Genomic DNA, 1,211 nt, shown 5'->3' on the forward strand with positions numbered 1-1,211 from the left:
ATTTGTACAGGGTAAAAGGGATTCTGAATAAGGAAGAAGTGCCAATCCAACCAATCCAACTAGTGGGAGCTGCTTCTGGAAGCGTGGGGGGCAATTTCTCCAGATTACCTCAACAAATTAACAGCTAGAATGCTAAAGGTCTGCAATGCTGGAATTGCTGCAAATGGAGGATTCTTTGACGAAAGCAGTTTGATGTAAATAAAATCTTATTTCAAATACAAATCATTATTTCTAACCTTATCAATGTCTTGACTCTATTTTCTATTCATTTCACAACGTATGGTGGTGAATAAGTGTGACTTTTTAGGAAAACACTAAATTGTTTGGGTGACCCCAAACTTTTGAACGGTAGTTTAATCATCCAGAGTTAAGAGGAAGCAGACTGCCAGCACCTTGTTGCCTGAGTGTTTGCCAGTTATGGTACTCTAGCTTCCCAAGGAGAAACTCTCTGTGACTTTCCCTGTAGACTGCCTTAAGTAATAGTATCTCATTGTCTGCCTTTTCCTCAGGGGTTTCCTCGTGACTCTGTGGATCCTCCTTGTGAAGACCTAGCTCTGAATCCTCTCTCCTCGTGATGCCGTGGTTCAATACCCACTGGTTACCAAAGTTCCAACCTCACCTCCTCAGTTTAATCTCAAGAAGTTCCTGGATTCTCCAGCTGGCAGTCGGATTGCTTCTCTCTCCTCATTATAGAATATAGAAGTCAGCCGAACAAACTAATCAGTCGGAGTGTCTGTGTTTCCCGCCACGGCGTAAAATTATCCACATCTGTTGGGCTGCTTCTCGATCTGACCTTTAACTTTTCACATTCTCTTATTTAAACTCCTAATTTCTAACTGGGTGATGTGTTAAAGATTAGCATTCTGAGTAAGGGAAATGATCCTGTACGAAAGACCAGTGATTCTTTTTTCAGTTTACTCCCCTTTTCTCTGATACTCCTTAATAAAGTCCAGACCAACACATTGCAATGAGAAAAGATGAAGAGTTTGTTACCTCGGACTTGCAGTCAGACCAGGGGCTGTATCGCCAGCTGTAGCAGGGTTTGACCAGACAAGGCTTCCATTGTTTCATCTGAGACGGACATGGCCTCCCATCACCTTGAGGGGCCTGAATTACTGTTCGTGTTCTCAACAGTTTGCCTGAAGGAGAGAATTTCAAAAGAGAAAAACAAATTTGTGAGTCCAGTAGTGAGTTGGTGTCTATCTAAGGTC

The 1,211-nt window shown here is 42.4% G+C and overlaps 1 protein-coding gene across 1 annotated transcript in view; it reads right to left on the reverse strand.

Moving 5' to 3' along the window:
* LOC107101284 (thrombospondin type-1 domain-containing protein 7A-like) overlaps positions 1–1,211 on the reverse strand; it is a 96,491-nt gene that overhangs the window by 27,647 nt on the left and 67,633 nt on the right. The window contains exon 15 of the mRNA XM_015400141.1: positions 960–1,139. Coding sequence (XP_015255627.1) covers positions 960–1,139 — 180 coding nt within the window. The remainder of the gene's footprint in view (positions 1–959; positions 1,140–1,211) is intronic.

This window comes from Cyprinodon variegatus, unplaced genomic scaffold (assembly GCF_000732505.1).
Source record: "Cyprinodon variegatus isolate N-32 unplaced genomic scaffold, C_variegatus-1.0 Scaffold1077, whole genome shotgun sequence".
Taxonomy (NCBI): domain Eukaryota; kingdom Metazoa; phylum Chordata; class Actinopteri; order Cyprinodontiformes; family Cyprinodontidae; genus Cyprinodon; species Cyprinodon variegatus.